Source organism: Dromiciops gliroides, chromosome 2 (assembly GCF_019393635.1).
Source record: "Dromiciops gliroides isolate mDroGli1 chromosome 2, mDroGli1.pri, whole genome shotgun sequence".
Taxonomy (NCBI): domain Eukaryota; kingdom Metazoa; phylum Chordata; class Mammalia; order Microbiotheria; family Microbiotheriidae; genus Dromiciops; species Dromiciops gliroides.
In genome coordinates, this window is record NC_057862.1 from 81462968 (window position 1) to 81479408 (window position 16441).

At 38.3% G+C, this 16441-nt stretch overlaps 1 protein-coding gene across 1 annotated transcript in view; it reads right to left on the bottom strand.

Moving 5' to 3' along the window:
- Window positions 1–5804: 5804 nt before the first annotated feature.
- Window positions 5805–16441, bottom strand: part of MARCHF5 (membrane associated ring-CH-type finger 5) — a 61648-nt gene continuing 51011 nt past the window's right edge. The window contains exons 4-6 of the mRNA XM_043987662.1: window positions 10354–10537; window positions 9891–10057; window positions 5805–8860 (exon numbers count right to left, since the gene is read on the bottom strand). Of these exons, the coding sequence (XP_043843597.1) occupies window positions 8744–8860; window positions 9891–10057; window positions 10354–10537 (468 nt within the window). The 3' untranslated portion in view covers window positions 5805–8743. The remainder of the gene's footprint in view (window positions 8861–9890; window positions 10058–10353; window positions 10538–16441) is intronic.

The window sequence follows — 16441 nt, forward strand, 5'->3', positions numbered from 1 at the left end:
CTTTTTCTCTGTAATGTTTTTTGTGGTCGCCTCCTGTATGATATTGCAAATATCTATCCATAGTTCTTCAGGCACTCTATCTACCAGATCTAATCTCTTTAGTCTATTCATTATCTCCACTTTATATTCATAAGTGATGTCATTTAGATCATACGTATATGGTCCAACAGTTCTCCCCACTTTGTTCAATTTAAGTCTGAATTTTGCAATAAAAAGCTCATGGTCTGAGCCACAGTCAGCTCCAGGTCTTGTTTTAACTGACCGTATCTTTAGCTACAATGTGTATAATAAATCTGATTTCAATATTGACCATCTAGTGATATCCATATATAGAGTCAGCTTTTCGGTTGTTGAAAAAATATTGGCTATGCCCAGCGCATTATCTTTTGTATGTGTGTGTGTGAGGCAATTGGGGTTAAGTGACTTGCCCAGGGTCACACAGCTAGTAAGTGTTAAGTGTCTGAGGCAAGATTTGAACTCAGGTGCTCCAGGGCCAGTGCTTTATCCACTCTGCCACCTAGCTGCCCCCCCATCCCCAGTGCATTATCTTGACAGACCTATTAGTTTCTGCCCTGCTTCATTTTGTACTCCGAGGTCAATTTTACCTGTTATTTGAATGATCTTTTGACTTCCTACTTCAGCATTCCAATCCCCTATGATGAATGGGCCATCTTTTTCAGGTTTTATTTCTAGATGTAGGTCTTCATAGAACTAATCAACTTCTTTGGCATCAGTGATTGGAACAGACTTGTTTTACTGTGACATTGAATGGTTTGCCTTGAATTCAAACAGATATCATTGTCACTTTGGAGGTTATACCCCAGTACTGCTTTTCTCAACCTTTTATTGTGAGGACTACTCTATTTCTTATAAGGAATTCTTTCCCACAGCAGTGTATGCAATGATCACTTGAATTAAATCAACCTATTCCCATCCATTTGAGTTCACTAACACCCAAGGTGTTAATGTTTAATTTTTCCATCTCCTCTTTGACCATATCAAACTTATTTATTTTATTAGATTATTATTATTATTAGATCTTACATTCCAAGTTTCTACACAATATTGATCTTTACAGCATTGGACTTTCTGTTTGTCACCAGACACAAGTGCAACCGAGTTTCCTTTTGGCTTTGGTTCAGCTGCTTCATTAGTATTGGAGCTACTTGTAGTTATCCTCCACTCTTCATTAGCGTGTTGGACACTTTCCAACCTGAGGTACTCATCTTCCAGTATCATATCTTTTATCATTTTAATCCTGTCCATGGGGTTTTCTTGGCAGACACTGGAGTGGTTTGACATTTCCTTCTCCAATGGATAATCTTTTGTCAGAATTTCTTACTATGATCTGTCCATCTTGGGTAAGCCTTCACAGTATAGCTCATAGTTTCATTGAGCTACACTGTTTTTAGCAGTAGGGTAAGCCAAGTATATTATAAGAGAGAGGTCAGAAACTGTAGGTCAAATAGCTATATCCACAGGATGGTGTTATTGCAAGAGCTAGCTAATGGAGAAGTTAGCTTCCTTCCGTGCTGCCCCTCCCCACATCCAATTTTTTTTTTGCAGGGCAATGAGGGTTAAGTGATTTGCCTAGAGTCACACAGCTAGTAAGTGTCAAGTATCTGAGGCCGAATTTGAACTCAGGCCCTCCTGAATCCAGGGCCGGTGCTTTATCCATTGCGCCACCTAGCTGTCCCCCCCCCCATCTTTCTTTAAAAATAAGAAATGTCACCATCTATTGTTGATACTATCATCTTGGGGAATGAGTACCTTCTGGAGAATGCTCTAAATAGTTTTCAGGGCTGCTTAGAGACTGATAATTTTTTTTTCATATAAGTATTTTATTGAGACTGAGAATTTAAAAAGAGGAGTAAAACCTAAAGATCAGATTTCATATTCTCAGCTCCATCCTCAAATATAGCTGTATGAAAAAGAAAAGTTGGACATACTATAATGTTATTTCGTAGTTTTTGAAAGGCAATAGGGTTTAGAGCTGAGGAACCTGAGAAATCATTTAGCTCAGCCCCATCATTAAAAATGTTCACTTAATAATTAGTTCTCCTTACTATAAAATATTGGAGTTGGGGGACATACCTGGGGCTGTGCAGTGGGTGACTGTCTTGTGTCTGAGGCCGAGCTCCCCCTGGGTCTGGGGTGGATGCTTTGTCCACTGTGTCACCTAGCTGGCCTGTGATGACATCTTTAGGGTAAAATTGATGGGTGTGGGGAATGCACTGGGTGAGGGGGAAGGGGAGAGGTAGCATGGGATGAAATCCCATGTGAAAGAAACAGGAAAGGGTTTATGGAGCGGGAAGAGATGGGGGAGGAGCAGGGCAGTAAATGAATTTTACACTCATCAAAATAGGCTCAAAGACCTTAATGTCATCAGAATTGCCTCAAGAAGGGATTAACACACACCCACCCAATTGGGTGGAATGATCTATTTAATCTGGGCAGTAAATGAGCCTAACACTCTTCAGAATTGGTTTAAGGAGGGAATTACATACACACTCAATTGGATGGAATAATCTATCTAATCCTGCAGGAAAATAGGAGGGGAAGGGGATAAAGAGAGAGGGGAGAAAAGAAGGGAGGGCAGATTGGGGAAGGGGACAGACAGAAGCAAATCCCTTTTGAAGAGGGATAGGGTGAAAGAAGATAGATAATAGAGTAAATATCATGGGAAAGGGAATAGGATGGAGTGAAACAGTTAACAATAGTAATCATGAGAGTAAAAAGAGAAAAGGAGGGGAAATTGTACAAAAAATATTTATAGCAACTCCTTGTGGTGGGTAAGAATTGGGAATCAAGGGAATGCCCATCAATTGAGGAATGACTGAAGAAACTGGTGGTATATAATTGTAGTGGAATGGTATTGTGCTATAGGAAATGACAAACAGGATGATACCAGAAAATCTGGAAAGATTCATATGAACTGATGTATAGTGAAATGAGCAGAACTGGGAGAACATTGTGCATAGTGACAGCAGTATTGTTCTATGAGCAACTGTGAATGACTTAACTACTCAAAGCAATACAATGATCCAAGACAATTCCAAGGGACCAATGATGAAGCATACTATCCACTCCCATAAAAAGAACTGATAAAAAGAGCACTTGTGGATTGAACATATATAACCTATATGGAATTGGTTGCTGTGTTGTGGACAGGGAGGAAAGGGAGGGAGGGAGAAAAATTTGGAACTCTAAATCTTTTGAAAATGAATATTGAAAACTACCCTTACATGTAACTGGAAAAAATAAAATATAAATGTTCATGGCAATACATAAATAATTAAAAAAATAATAATTAGCTCTCCTTCCCATTAGGAAAAATATTTATAATTGAACAAAACCAACGAAGTCTCATTCTGCATCCTGAATCCATCATCTGTATCAGGAGGTGGCTAACCTGCTTTATCAGTGGTCCTCTGGAATGATGGTCGATCATTGCATTGGTAAAAAATTTTAAGTTGTCTTTACATTGTTTCTGTTCATTCTGCATCAGGTCTTCTTGGAAACTATGCTGGTCATGACTTCTTACAGCACAACAGCATTCCATTCCATTCATATATCCTAATTTGTTCACCTATCCCACATAAGAAAGAAAACACCATTTCCACACTTCTTTGCCACAAGAAGAGCTGCTCTATTTTTGTATGTGTGGATTGCATTTCTTTTATCACTTTTAAGTAGTAGTGGTAGTGCTGTAGTGCTGGGTCAAAGGGTACCTACAATCTAGTAATCTTTTGGTATGAACCAATTCATAGCTCTTTAGCCACATGTTTTGCTTTTTTTTGTCAACCTGGCATATCTGATAAATGTGAGATCGAACTTAAGTTGCTTTTATCTTCATTTGTGATTTGGACCATTTGAAAATCTGGCTGTTGATAACCATGATCTCTTCCTTAGAAAACTGTACATATCTTCTAACCACTAATTTGGGGAATAGCTCATATTCTTATAAATTGGAACCAGTTCCTTATATCTTGGAAATGAGACCTTTATCAGAGTAACTGGCTGCAAAAATTTCCTCCAACACCTTTCCCCCTCCCCTCCTAATTTTAGCTGCATCGGTTTTATTTGTGCAAAAGGCTTTGTTTTATGTAATCAAAATTTTTTCATTTTACCTTTTTTGATCCTTTTTCTTTTTGGTCATAAACTATTTCCCAGTCATGGACTTGAAAGGAAATTTCTTCCCTGCTCCTCTCATTTACTGTGTCACCCTTTAAGTCATGTATTTATTTGGAGTTTATCTTGACATACTCTTTATATCTGGTTTTTCTCAGACTGCTTTCTGGCTTCCTCAGCAGTTTTTGTTGAAAATGAGTTCTTACCCCAGTTGCCGAGGTCAGCCTCATCATTTTGCAGATGAGGAAACTAAGGCCAAGGAATGAAGCAACTTGCCTAAAATCACACATGGAATAACATGGAAAGGGGGCCAACATCTCTAAAAATAGAATGGATTGGAAGAGACCTCAGGAATCAATTCCAAAAGTACCTGACAAAAAGCTCCCTCTGAAACATCCTCTACAAATGGTATCCACCCTCTACTTGAAGACTTTTTTTTTTAGTGAGGCAATTGGGGTTAAGTGACTTGCCCAGGGTCACACAGCTAGTAAGTGTTAAGTGTCTGAGGCCAGATTTGAACTCAGGTACTCCCGACTCCAGGGCCAGTGCTCTATCCACTGTGCCACCTAGCTGCCCCCTACTTGAAGACTTTTAATGAAAGAAGACCCAAGACAGCTTGTTTTATATAGTTCTAATGGCTGTCTTTCCTTATCTACCTCTATCTGTCACTGCACTGGTCCTATCCTATTACCACTGCCCTCATGGACCAAGCAGAACATGTCCAATCTCTTTCACATAAAAACTTTTTAAACACATGGAGAAAGTTAACATCCTCCTGTTATTTACAGGATGAGAATGGCTTAACTTTGAAGATTTAAAAATCTACTCAGCCAGTGAAATCTGCCATTCTACTAGGTGTCAAATACTCTTATAACGTCATTAATACAATACAAGGATGATAATTTAGTTCTCTTTACTTTTCATCTATTGGTTATATTGCAAATATCATATCTGTTTCACATTGTGGCCTTATGAAATTTGAAAACCACAGAATTACACTTCAGTAGCTTGTTCAAAAGGCAATCTCAAATTAGGTATGCAGAGATGCCTTAATAGTTGCCCAATTCATTTTTGGCCATTTATTTTGATTATAGTAATGATAATAATGGTGCCTCTGAAATGAGAGAAAACCACACAAATAAGAAGCTCTCTTTTCATTTAGAAGTTCCTTCAGGGATTTTTCTCTGGTTACTTTTTTGACATTTTAGAATTATTTCCCTATCTTTGTATCTTATAAAATTTAATCTGTGAAGGCAGAAAGTGTAACAAGATTACTTAAGGACTGCTACCTCTGCATGACTTTTTTTGGGGGGGGCAGGGAAATGAGGGTTAAGTGACTTGCCCAGGGTCACACAGCTAGAAAGCATCAAGTGCCTGAGGCTGGATTTGAACTCAGGTCCTCCTGAATCCAAGAATGATGCTTTATCCTCTCCACCACCTAGCTGCCTCCCCACCCCCTGCATGACCTTTTCTCCATATGATATAGCTGGACTCTACTCTTCAGCAGTAGTCTGAAAGGGTCAACATGAAATATTCAATGTCACACTGGAAAGATGGTTTGGATATCAATTTTCAAAACACATTATACTATCAAAGCTTCTGCTTAAAGAATGGTTAGGACTGAACTAATTCTTTAACTTCTTAATAAATAGGTATCAAATGACTACTATGTGAAAGGTTCTCAGCATGCCTGGTTTTTACTTGCATTATTAATTGCTCCAATAATAATCATCTTACCAGCAAGACAAAATTTTCTAAGTAATTATACAAAACTAAAAAAAAAATTGCTGTTGGTGACAAAAACTGTTTTGAATTAACAAAATGAAGAGGAAAGGAGTTTCCTACATACAGATAAATGCAGAAGTCCAGATTCCCCCCAAACCCCCCCCCATCACAGGTCTAGATCAAACTATATGTATAAATATGCTACAATTAAAAAAATTAAGTTAAGAGCTATAACTAGTGAGAAAATTGATAATGGTTATACAGACTTAGTAATGCTACTGTATTTTGTCATGATTTGTCTGCAAGAGGAAGGACATCTATAGAACATAAAAATTCTTTATTCAACCTAATTTAGTATGAGTATTGAGATGAAATGCTATTTTAAAAACAAAGGTTTAAAAAAATTACAGCACAGCTAGTTACTAAGCTTAAGTATATATTTTTCACAGTTTTTATGTACATTTTCAGCTACTTTGAAAGAAGTATCTCAAAAAAATAATTTCTATTCATTTTCTTTTTTTAATTTTTTTTTATGGGGCAATGGGGGTTAAGTGACTTGCCCAGGGTCACACAGCCAGTAGGTGTCAAGTGTCTGAGGCCGGATTCGAACTCAGGTACTCCTGACTGCAGGACTGGTGCTCTATCCACTGCGCCATCTAGCCGCCCCCCATTTTCATTGTGTTTTGTAGAAAAAGTTCAAAAGAGTAAAGTAACCAGAAATAAATACAGCCAAGCAAGCATGGAAAAAATCTTCCTTATCCTTTTAAACCTCACTTTTCAGCTTTACCTTTTGCATACTCCGTGGGAGCACTTTAAGAGACTACTCAGAAAACACCATTATGGCACAGAAGAGATACTGAAATTGTGAAGTGTCACTGTTCCCTTAGGTGGATAATTGCCACGTTTCTCTAATGACTACCCATTACTAAAGTACATGTGTCTTATTGCTCCTTCTTGTTCTAAGGCCCATGCTAGAGATGGAGATGGAGGGACAATCCCCAGATCTCACCGCTGTTCTCCCTCCAACCACTTACTCTGATGTTGAGTTCTCAGGGCTGACTCTCCCCTGACACTCAGAAGGTGCCCCAATCACTATTACCAAGAGCAGCCAGGAACCACCATAGGTATTAAGAGTAAATGGGTGCTTTCATTCTTTTTTATCTTTAAAGGCCACTGAAAAGCTGTTCTTTATGAACATTTTCTATTACTTTTTCTCTTGTTGAAAATTAAAAGTTAGTATATGTCAAAAGATGCAGTTGTATAATCTAAATGATTTCCCAGTCAGAAATTTTATGTGTCTCCTTCAGAAAAAGTGCAATTTCTGAATTTCTGAATTCAATTTCCTTATTTTCTTCCCTTGGTAACTACAGCTTTTGAATATGGAATGGCCATCATATACAAACACACCATTTTTATACATTTTAATGTTACCTCAATATTTATTATATTCATACTATAGAAAAGGTACCAGTCTTTTAATTACTAAAATTAACATACATTATTCCAATCACACTATAGCCAATCTCTGAAGAGAAAATACTGACTGTTTTTCATGCATTAGATGCTACTGTGAACAAGAAAATACAAAAAAAAAAGTTTTTAAAGGATGGTTTTTAAAGCATTTAATTTTATTCAGTGAAAACAACAAAAATCCATTTTGAATGGCTGTATGATGTAAGAGCCACTCTTGCTGCTTGAAAGAGGCTCAGAATAAACAATTTTCTTTGGAAAATGGTTATGTCAACCAACAAAATAAAGAAATGATCATCCAAGGGTTAGCCTCCATCATAAAATGACTAGTGACTAAACTTGAAAACTATCACCCTTTGTCTTCCACAATCCATCAGTTTGTGTCCAAAGCAGGGATCTTAATGTGTCCTGGAGACTCAGCATCGATGCTTGGCAGTCCCATTTTTAATGCCCATCTTCTCACTGCTGACCCAAAGATAGCTGGCACCAAGCCTCTCCTGAGAATGATTCCCTGCTCATCTCCAAACCACTCTCATTACTTCTTGGTGGAGAGGAAAGGAAAAGTGTAACTTGGCAGTTGCTTCTCTGTGATCAAATGACATGGAGACTTGTAGCTCCAATACATTACAATTTCTAGAATCTATTGAAGATCTCAATGTTACAAGGAGCTGATGATATAATGTAATTTAGATTGTTGAACAGTCAGAACTATATAATGAACTATAAGATGCCAACATCACATAGATTTAGTAGCAATAAAATGAACTGGAAGCTCTGTAAATTTTTGTATATTTTAGAGGATATTATATTGTTTGAAAAATACCCAACAGAATCTAGGTTGTTCAGATAAGCAATTGAGTAGCTTCATAAATTTTTGGTTTCTTATCTATTTCATGACTCAAAGTGAATTTCTATTCCCTCCATATTAACGTTTCTGTTTTCTCCATATTAACACATGCTCTTGTTTTGCAGTTATATCATTTACTGAAATAAGAAATCCTCCTGTGGTATCCTTGTTGTTGAGTTGATGATCCTGTGTAAGAAAAGAGTGAACATACAAATGTACAAAAGAGGCATTTGTATACAATAGCCCGTGCCCTCTTTAATTAACTGTACAATTTGAACTTTACACTTCTGTCCGGGGAAAACACAAATAAAACCCAGTATTTATCATGCGAAGAAAATGGTTCAGATGACTGCCATAAAGGAAGTACATATAAAACAATGAAAACAAATCACATTCTTAGGTTCCGTGATTACTGAGAGCATTTCCCCTGCCATAAGTGCTTTATTATATGTCTTAAAAATATAGGAGCAGCAGCTTATCACAAGTCTCCACTACTGTGCAATAATGATGGTATCAGAACACCACAACAGACTCTCAGATGAGGCGGTCGAACAATGGCACGTCACACCCTTATGCTTCTTCTTGCTCTGGATAATTAAGAATTTTGCGGTGTGCTTGACGCAAATATTGTTGCTGTTTGAAGTAAACCTTAAATGCTCCTTTTATGGCAACAAAAGCAATTCCACCCTAAAATGCAAGCAAAGGAAAATTTTTCAAAGTTAATAGAAGAGGTTGATTGTCTACTTTTTCCCCCCTAAACAACCCAGGTAAGAGAAATTTATATCAGAAAAAGGAATTATATTCATTCAGGTATAGGCTCTATAACAGAATAGGTCAGATGATTACAGGGTAGCTAGGTGGCCTGGTGGATAGAACACTGGCCCTGAAGTTGGGGGGACCTGAGTTCAAATGTGACCGTAGACACTTATTGGCTGTGTGATCCTGGGCAAATCACTTAACCCCAATTGTCTTAAAGCATTCGGGGGGCCCCTTCAGTCATCCTGATCTGTATCTTGCCACTGAACCCAGATGACTCTGGAGGAGAGAGTAAGGCTGGTGACTTTGCATGGCCCTCCCTCACTTAAAACCAATTCACTGCAAGGTATGGCATCATCCCAATGTCATAGATTTCTTTGAGAAAAGGAAGAATGAACAACAACTCCTTAACACAGGTCAGATAACTACAAATTAAACTGTCCTTTTTCCCTTAGAGGCCAGAGTTCCTTTGGATATGCCTCACTACATTCCAGCTTATTCTTATTTCTCTCTCTTGCCTTCAGTTCTAAGTACATGCCAGGGAAGAGGGTAGAGTCCTAGGGGTACTCTGTTGTCAGCAGAGTCCATGCAGAATGGAGGGAGGGAATATATAATGGAGAAATAATTTTGTCAATTCATTCTTCTTTGGAGTAAGCTGTTGACAATATACAGTACAGTTCCTGACAAAGTAGGATAAGTGTAATGGCTCCTGTCTGAGCTATCAAAGGGCAGGGGGGCCGTAACAGACAGCAGTATTACAATAATACATAACATAGTTACAGACAACATATGTACTGTTCAGCCCTGGCTGACTCACGTGTGTGTGTGTGTGTGTGTGTGTGTGTGTGTGTGTGTGTGTGTGTGTGTGTGTGTGTGTGTGTGTGTGTAACACAAATTTGGTTTTCTAGAGACACTGGCTTGCTTTGATAATTTTGACAAAGCAGTATTAAAGCAATCTTACCAAGATTGTCCTTTGTAGGTTAGAATTAACACTACTGAACATCAGTTTTCCAACTATCGTAGCAATAGTGGGAAAGACAAGAGCTCCACACAAAATTCGAGTAGCAGAGACATGATCTGCCAAAGGATTTGCCTCAGCTGGAATACGAGGAACAGGACATCCAATCCCTAGGGAAATAAACTGAAATATATCAATACTAATAATGTAAAGAAAGGAAATCCAAACAACCTTTAGCCACTAGTATCTATTTTTAATATTCTGATAGTTTGTCAACTGTTTCTTGGCTGATCTTATTTTTTATAGTCTCCCCCTGCCCAATATTGTTAAATAATTTCTATTATGTTTCAAAATACAAATGTGTATTTTAAAATTTCAAACACAGAATGTTACATCCTTCCATGAGATTATTCTGACTCTTTAAAAATTACAGTTTCCCACAAGCATACAATTTGGGATATTATACCTGGAAATATACTGTTCAAAATCTGTAGTTTATTAGAGTATTTGCGCCACAATCTAAGAACGTAATCTTCCCAGCGAATCATCTTGCCTAATATCAGCATAACAGGAATAGTGGGAAGTCCAATTAAAAGGAATAAAGGATCAGCTCTTTCCATAACATCCAAACCTTCTTTATGGCCTACCACCTGTGAAACAAGAATATTTGCTATTATATAAATTAAGACAAAGAACAGCTGTAGCTAGTATGTGTTTTCCAATCCTTATAAGACAAATTTTAAAGCAAGTTTCAAAATCACAAAGGAAATCAAATAAATTTTTAAAGGAAGCTAGAAAGAACTAGTATGGGTGTGAGCAGCCTATAAAACTAGGAAAAGGAAAATAACTGAACATAAGACATAGACAATAGTTTTATAAAAATCCTTCTCCCTGTCTTGTAGGCCCTTAGCCCCATATGTATGTATATTCTCCCTCTCTGATACCTTCAGTTACTCCCTTTCCTGGCTTCTTAATCTCCTGGCCATTTTCTACCCATTCCCCTTCCCTAGAAAGGCTCCCTCCATCGTCACCAATGACCAATCAGCTGCCTTTATCACCCAAAGCCTGGGTGACTCATGACTAAGTCAGCAGGCTATCAGTCCTTGCAGCTATTACTGCAGGTCAGTGCTCTTGTTATCTACAAGTCTGAAAAAGGCTTTTCTCTCAATCTAAAAAGAGGGACAGGCTCAGGAAAGTGTATGTCTAAACTCTGGGCTGTATTTGGGGATAGCAGAGTTGGGATTTGTGTGTTTTTAAGGGGGAACATGAGGAAGGGAAGGGTGTCTTGCCAGTTTTTCTGACTCCATTAGAGGTCTAGAAAGTCAGTCAACAAGCTTGTACTATGCTAAGTGCTGGGGGATACAAAGACAATGAATAACATTTCCTGCCCTCATGGAGCTCACATTCTAAGACAGGAGACAACTATAAATAACTAGGTACTTAAAAGACAAATTAAACGTATATAAAAAGTAATCTCAGAGGGGAAATGAAAGCACTTACTGCCAGGAGGAGAGGCTTCATGAAGATGATGGATTTGAGTAAAGTCTTGAAGAAGACAAGGGAATGAAGAGGCAGAGCCAAGGAGGGCGAGTATTCTAGGTAGGAAGGAGTCAGTACAAAGGTATGGAGGTGAGTAATGGGAATGTGTGCAAGCAGGCCATTGTAGCTGGGTTGGAGAGGATGTCGAGAGGACGAGTGTGTAAGAAGACTGGAAGGGCAGAAAGGGGTAAGGCTTTGAAGAACTTTAGGTGCCCTAGAGAGGAATTTCTATCTGATTTAGATGGAATAAGCTGCCATTATAGTTTATTCAATAGTGGAATGACATGGCCAGACTTATGTTTTAGGAAGATCAACGTGGAAGCTGAATAGACAGAGCAGAAATGTTAAAAGCATACCAGGTTTAGACTTCACCACTGAGGAAAGGAGGCAGCCTGTAACAGCTACTTGGGAAGATAGGCTTTTAGGGAAACAAGCTTATGAATGACAAGAGTTTGTACAGAGAAGGAAAGGAACATCGCTATTAGCTATCATAAAATATCTGATTCTGAATCTGAACTACCAGAAAGGGGAAGTGAGGCCAAACCCAGAACAGCCATTGTATTGCAGAAAGGCTGAATTGAGATTCTTGGTAGAGGGACAGGTTGAAGTCATAGTTGTTTCTAAATAGGTTTGGTCCTGTGGAAGGCCAAGTAGAAACCCTACTAGTTTCAAAGAGAAAAATGCCCCAAATGAGTGGGTTGAACTACAGAGGTCAAAAGGAAATGGAAATGTAGTGTCAGTCAGATAGAAAGCGTTTTCTTTTAGAAACAGGTTGCCTCATAAAATTTAGGCCAAAGGAAAGGAACAGCTGTTCATGTTAACAAACGTCCTTCATTCTCTCCAAGTAGAAAGTAAAGGCCTCTTTCCCCCAGAGGACCGGGCTAGATGAACCTTATGGCCTCTTCCAGTGCTGAATTCTATGATCTTGGGTACATACATACCGTGATATCTTCAGGTTAGGAAAGGTTAAGAAAGGAGGAGAGCACAAATCATGTTCGAGTCAGAAACCCTCCTAGAGGAAACACTTGGCTGAGTCTTTAGAACAGCCTTGCTGTTCAAGATGCCAGTGCTCAGTATGCCTGACCTTTCTGGCATCTACTAGGAAGAAACTATTCTAAGAATGATCCTTGAAGGGGCATAAAAACAGATGCAAGGATGGACGATGAAGGTACTTAACAGCCATATTAATGTCTCATGGGAGAGGGGGCTGATAGACATGCAGAAGGAAGACTTTGGACATCACTCCTTTGAGAGAGTGCTTATATAGTATTATCCACTACTGGAATTATAAGTGGCCTAGTGGTAGAACTGAGGAAAAAGTGGAGGATATGTGCGGGAGGAACGGAGGAACAGGAGAAGGAGCAGAAGCAGGGCATGGCAGCGCATGCCTGTAAGCCTAGCTGCTAGGGATCATTCATTTTGGGGTTGAGGAATCTCTTGAGCTGTGGAGTTTTGACTTGAAGTGGGCTAAACCAACTGCACTAAATCTGGCTGAGGTGAGCTCACTAGAATAGGGAGGACACGAGGATAATTAAGGAGGGGCAAAAGAGCCCACATCAGAAATGGAGAAGGTCAAAGCTTTTAGGTCAATAAAATGTGAGATCAAATCATTAAATAGCTCCTGTACTTTTAGCATATATTAGAGACCCAGTATCTGGTAGAGGGAAAAAAAGTAAAAAACGAGAAAAATCTTATTACTCCAGTAATCCCTGTCATCACCAAGGACTAGCATTTTTTTTTTCTGTCAGGTTTGTCAAAGGTAAGCTAAGGCCAAATATAATTTCTACTCTTTCAATCCTTAAGTTAGCAGTGACTTATGGGAGTGCACTGCAACTTGAGGAAGAGTGAGGAGAAAATCAGGAGATTCTAGGATGAAGTATCAAAAAGGAGAAAAGCTCTTGGGATTCTTAGGTGGGTTATTTGAAATGGAGAGCAAGCTTAAGAATGTGTTGAGAATTTTGGCAAGATGAAGACAATGGGAGACTTTCTCTCAGAACAGCATGTTGACATGTATACAAATGAATACTCACATTTTTCAGTAACTATGGAGAGTATATATGTGGGTAGCTGTACATTGGCAGATCTCATGTTATTATAGGTTTCTCATATTTTACCATAACAGTTTTTGTTCTTTTCTTCATGCCTCCTTTGTTGAATATTTACAAGTTAGAAAAAGAAGGATATCTGAAACAACTTAATTTTTGAAGACCAGGCCAGAATCACAGATCCAGATAGCTGCTTTACCATAACTTAGACTAAACCAAAGGTTAATACTTAGTAACTTGTCAATACAGAATCCAAAATTCTAAAGAGTTGGAAGGCATCTAAGAATTCATGCAGTCCAAACTACAACCCCAAAAAGAAGCACTCTTTTTAGGATTCCTGACAAATGATCGCCTACCCTTTGAAGCCATTCAATACGCACAGCTCCCTAATATTCAAGACACACTCTTTCTGATAAGACAGCTCTAGAAGAAGGTGTAGAATGGCTGCTTATAATATTTTACATATGTGATCCTATCACCAGTACTACAAAGTAAATTTAAGATCACAAATAGACTTTGTGCTGTCTACAGGGGAAAAGGTATGGTGCAAAGTATACACCAAAGGTGGCTCTAGTGAAAGGAAAAGGACATGGTGAGGATTCAAAAGGACTGAATGGATAGAATAATGGGTTGAAACTGCCAAGATGAAATTTAATAGAGACAATTACATAGTCTTACATTTGGGTTAAAAACAAAAACAAAACCTTCATAAATAAAACTTGGGAGTAGTGTAATGACAAAATCTCACCTGAAAAAGATCTGGAGCTTTTAAGGTGGACTGCAAGTTCGGTAAGAGTCAAAGGTATGTTATAGCAGCAAAGAAAGTGAAGGTGACTTTAGACTGTATTAAGAGAGGAATAATGGCCAGTACAAGAGAGGTCACAGTTTTGCTGTAGCAGAGTGAAAAAGCACTCTCCTCAGGACACACCTGGGTTGTATTCAGGTCTGGGAACTCAATTTTAGGAAGGTTACTGATAAACAGGAAAAAATCCAGAAGGGCAATCAACATGGTACAGGGCCGTAAGATCAAGCCATGCAAAATTCAAGGAATTTTGAGAGGTTTAGCCTTGCAAAGAAAAGATCTGGGGAGAAAGGATGGAGACAAGAATTTTAAGTGTTGCCCTTGAGACTGATAAGTTAAAGGTCAGAGGACTTACCATATATATGTAGAAAGTGAAGTTGCTAGAAGAATATCAAAAGCAGCAGTTTGCAGGGGAAAATTCAACAATAGCTCAGTTGTAGATAAAGTTAATAAAGTATGAGGTCTCTCTTTATAAGAGCCTGCTTGATGGAGTTATTACTGGGAAACATAGCAAGGTGGCTGGCAATTTGGAGGGGTCAAAGCAACTGCTAAGGATAGAAGAGAGCCACTATGGGAAAGTAAGGGCACGAGAAAACCCTGACTGGTAGAAGACATAGTCAATGGCACTACCCAAGCCAAGAACAGACGACCAATGGGATGTCCAGCACACAATACCAATCGTTTCTTGAACAGGAAAAAAAGTGGGCTTGAAACCCATAGTCAAAGGTGAGGTACTGTGATAGAAGAAAAAGCTGCAGTCCACCAATGAGAGTCTTCAGAGCTACTGGGATTGGAAGAGAAGGGTGACCCCTGGGAGCTTCCAGTAAAACCTGAATATTTGGTAAGTTCTAGAAAAGCTATAAATCTTGGAAACAAAGCATCTTAAAATATCAAGGGAAGAAAATGCACTGTCCTGAAACTGCTGATTTACTAGAAATTAAACAACTGCTAAATAGATATTGCTATTTCATATGAAGCTATAAACAAGCTTGCCTCAGAATAAAAGCATATATTTTTTTAGTTCTTAGGAAAATTACAGTCATGTTCCTTAATTTTCTGACAGATGTCAAGTTTCTGTGAGAAGTCCTGATTTAATTTTTTGTTAAGAAAAAAATAGATTTCTGTTGGGTGGGTTTTAATTTTATATATTTATGTGTATTTAAGTTCTGTTATGTATGAGAGTTAAACTGTTAAGGGATTAAGCAAACATAGAAGAGTTCATCACTGACCCTTTTCTTCCATGCCATTTGATGTACAAAAGCCCTCTTCCCTTAACTAAGAATAATCATTTAACTGAGTCCTTGAGCTGAATATGGGAATAAAAGTGACAAATTTTCCCTTTCCATTCAGCAATGTGACCAACCTGACAGAGCTTTACAACAAAGTTCTAATTTAATTCACCCACTGTTTACCGTCATTTTTTTCCTGCTTTGTGTCTAGTTCATAAATGCCCTGTCTACAATGTAGCATTATATAGTACCTCTCCTTGAGAAGCTTAAAATAAAATTAGGGGAAAAAGACAAAAAACACACGAAAAATTAAACAATCTAAGAAATGTCAAAAAGCTGTAGACAATTATCTACCAAATGAATCATATAGAATACAAGTACTATGAATTTCCAGAAGTCACTATGTGCTAGCACTGTCTGGGAAGGTTTCATAAAAGAGGGACTTCACAAGTAAGTGAAGTGAGGGAAGTGGCAAGGAAGATGGGTTTAGAGGGTTAGGGTCAACAAGTCTGACAAGAACAGAAGGAGAGAGGTAATCTAGGGTAGGGTTTTAGAAAGCTTTAAGTATCAGGACAAGAAATCAAAACTTACCTGGCTGGCAATGAGGAATCACTGAAATTTCTAGAACACAGGAGTGACACATTTCCCATCTAATCACTCTGGTATTCCTAAGTAGGAATGGCTCCTCAATTCACTCTCTCTTCCTTCCTAGTTTCTGGTGATATTTAGATTCTTTGAAACTCTTAAACTCAATTCACTCTGACTCTCCCCAGTATTTTCTTGATTGCAGAAATGTATAAGATTAGTAGGAAAAGAGAATATAGCCAGGGAGAGAGGGTAGGAGTTTTTTGTAGTAATTGAGACACGAGAGCATTAAGAGCTATACTAAAGGTGACTGTGTCAGGAATAGGAAGTAATGGATAGGTGTGAGAGAATAAC